Below are 3,568 nucleotides of genomic sequence, written 5' to 3'. Positions count from 1 at the left end.
TTTTTGACACATGCAAATGATGCAATTTGTTTATGAACAATAATTTTTTATTCAAAATTAAGTACAAAAATTTATTGGCAAATTTCCAATTAATTAGATGATCACTTTACTAATAAACTTTTGATGGAGTTCAATATTTATCAAATACAAAGATTATAACATCCCATTTACATTCTGGCATCATAATGCATTATTCTCGTATGTGATTAGTAGCATCATAGTGCATACATAACATACAAGATACAACCGGTTATATTGTAACACCACAATTGAATTGCGTTCATGGTGTATTTGGAACTGTGTAGCCTGCCAAAAAAAGTATGGATGTTATTAGAGAAGTGCCAATGGATGTATCAATCTTGCATTAAAAGATAAAAAGGTGAAATCCAATAAGTTTTAAACTACCTTCGTTAATTTTTAGTTGCAACAAAGATATTTTCTATATTTCTCAAATAATACTCCTTTGTTGCAACTAAAAATCAACAGATGGATGTAGTAATTGAAATAAATTTAAAAAAAAAAATCTCTAAGGGTCATCAATAATACATATTTAAGAGAATATATAATTAGAAATTTGAGATACTTACTTCCACATTTTGCTCCACTTTGAAGGACAACACCACAATATTGAGCAACATAAACGGCTTTAGGAATGCTAATAATACTTTCTAAACTTTTGGTAGCATACTTGCATAAGCAATGCATATTAGCATTCCTTATCACACGACAACAATCTTCGGAGGGCTGGATACTAGGGCCGTCTTTTCTCACGTACATGTTACAATAGCTAGTTAGACCCGTCATATCGGGCCTATAACCGTCGCATGACTGGCCATAAACCATAGAGTTGTGACTTTCAATAAACCCGATAACATAAGCTATCATAAGAAGGGCAACTGCGGTAGAACGGACCGTAGGAGCTACTAGTGATGCCATTGATATAATGTAGATTTGTGAGATTGTCCCCCTCAAAATAAAAAATAAAAAGAAAAAAACTAAAAGAAATAATAAAATTAGTTTATTAATTTGCCGTAATTTGATTTAAGGGAGAATGACTAATATATAATGGTCGAGGATGTGAAGTTGTAAATGTCTCGTGTTTAACGGAGTTGGCAAGGATAAAAAATGAACGTTGTCGAGATTTTACAGCAAATTAAAATACTTATCCTTTTCTATTAATATGAACAATACTCTATCTACAAGGTAACAAAATTGTGAACCCAAATTATAGGAAAAGCCAGCTTTAATCTAATGGTCAAAGACTAGGGAGTTGTATACTTGTATTGTATAGTAATATTCTTATATCTTACTACATTTAGAAAAATTATAATTTTATCTTGAAAATGTGAGGCAAACTGTGTTTCTCTCATAAAATAAAATGAAATAAAATGCGGACGTGAATAAAAAAAAAAGAAAATTTTAAAAGTTTTCCTCAACAAAAAAAAAAAAAAAAGTTGATTTTTTTAATTAGAATAAACGAGTTCAAATCATATATAAGATTATGAAAACAAATTTTAAAATAATAGAAAAAATGTACAAGTATATTCGATAATTTAGATTAGATCAAGAGAATCATGGTGAATTACTCCGCGCATTATATAGGATTTTAGGGCATGTTTCGATTTGCTGAAAACAACTGAACAAAACTAAACTGATTGGGGCTGAACTGAACTTAATACAGCTGAAATGAATTGCTTTTGAGAGAAGAAAATTAGGATCTAAACAAAACTAAACTGAAATTAAGCTGAATAGAACAGGCCCTTAGTCTAGTTCATATCTTAGTTTAGCCATAACACTAGCTGCCAAGGCCTAGCTGAAGGAAATGTTGTTCATTTAGAGACATTAGAGTCCACTTACTGTTTAGGACAAATCTTAGAAAAGGGTTTCTAAGCTAGGAATTTGTTAAAGGTTTTATGGGGTTTTAGTAATCAAATCTGCCAAAAGAAAATAAACACAACCTCCAAATGAATTAGTCAAGAGCAATAAAACAATAGAACTATAATTATAATTATAAATAAAAGAACAAAGATCAAGATAAGAGAGGCATTTCTGAGTAAGGACGAACTGGTGTTAGTAAGGATCAGACGACATAAATTAGAGATTTTAATATAAAAAGTGTGGTATATTGTATTAGCCAATGTATGAATGTGTGAATGAATTCTATTACAAAGTTAGAGCATCCTATTTATAATGATTTGTAAGTTTAATAAAGGTAAATATTGACAAATCCTTGCTATTATATATGGTAATGTTGACAATATTGATTGGAATCTTCATATCTTAGGAAATGTTGACTTGGTGATTGATATTTCCTTGATTCGCTCCTTCAATCATGGGACTTGATTGTGCTTGTTGCCCAAGCATTCATTACGTGTCTTCTAATGGTCCGAGCTTTGAAGGGAAGCTGCCTTACTCAAAAAGGCTCAGTAAGGTGATCGACTTACTCAGAAAGGTGCACTTGAGTCCGTACTGTCTGTACTCAGGTGGGACCACTACGCGGATAATATTCCGTCAATCAAGTTATTCATTTCACTATTTAGCTTTATTTGATTGATACCATAGTCTTCATAAGATCTTTAATTGATTGTTGACTCCTTGATTAGCCCAATCAAGTTCTTGATTGATGAGCTATAATTTTATTGAATATTCTTTGGTATCTTTGACCATGCATCTTTCTATTTTCAACTTGTTTCCTTATTATGTGTGAGTGAAGTCAATTATTGTATTCTTTGATTGATCTTTTCCTATTTTGTAGCTTGCTAAGAATCCTCTCCCAACACTTACTCCGTACTAAATATGGATATATAGAAGAAGATTGATTATGGAGATATGTCAAAGGGCTAACTCAATCATAAGCTGATAGTTGAGGTCTAATAATATGTTTTATACTCTATGTTGCCCCCTGTAAGGAGGGGGTTCCCATCGTAAGGGGTCCTCTCCTTAAATGTCCATGGCCATTTAAAATCCTAAGACTTTACACTTGTTAGGGTGTATTAGGATTTGAATTCCTGACTGTTTGGAAGACCTTGAATTAGAAATGATACTCTCATCACGCTTTTTTGTAAGAAACAAGTAGGAGTCGCCAAAGAGTTTTAGAAAAACTCATAAACCTCGTTCATGCCTTTCTTCCATATGGAGTTCATGGAATAATTAGCACGATTCATAAGTTTACCCATGCCCAAATTGGTCTACATAAACCCGAAATGAGTTCGGGAGCAAGGGTACTAAGATAACGTTCCCTTTAGAGGGGAATCGCTATCTTAGCCCTAGTACGGCCTCTACCAGCTCTTCATTTTTCACAATTTCATTACCAAACAATATATGCAACGCGATACCTAAAACTAAGTTAGTTTATTTTATTTACACGCATTAATCACGTAGGAATTACATTGCGAAAGTCGTTATTCTTATTTAATAATATTTGTGAAAGAACAATAATATAAATAAACAAGATTCAACTTGTCTTAAGTGACAAAACAACAATTAATTATCAAATTCTATTCTTGATTAACAAAAGAATACTATGTGAATTAAGTAATTAAAAGTTTTTTTAAAGTGATAAAAAAAC

The 3,568-nt window shown here is 31.7% G+C and overlaps 1 protein-coding gene across 1 annotated transcript; it reads right to left on the bottom strand.

Moving 5' to 3' along the window:
• Positions 1-5: 5 nt before the first annotated feature.
• Positions 6-1,053, bottom strand: LOC110716127. Its single transcript, XM_021894762.1, has 2 exons — positions 588-1,053; positions 6-306 (listed from the first exon to the last, which is right to left on the bottom strand). Exons 1-2 carry the CDS (start codon positions 934-936, stop codon positions 281-283), a joined length of 375 nt encoding a protein of 124 aa, XP_021750454.1. The 5' UTR covers positions 937-1,053; the 3' UTR covers positions 6-280.
• Positions 1,054-3,568: the final 2,515 nt, after the last annotated feature.

Source organism: Chenopodium quinoa, unplaced genomic scaffold, assembly GCF_001683475.1.
Source record: "Chenopodium quinoa cultivar QQ74 unplaced genomic scaffold, ASM168347v1, whole genome shotgun sequence".
In the NCBI taxonomy this organism is placed as follows: domain Eukaryota; kingdom Viridiplantae; phylum Streptophyta; class Magnoliopsida; order Caryophyllales; family Amaranthaceae; genus Chenopodium; species Chenopodium quinoa.
Note: the sequence above shows the minus strand (reverse complement) of the source record. Positions and strands in the feature narration are given on the sequence as shown.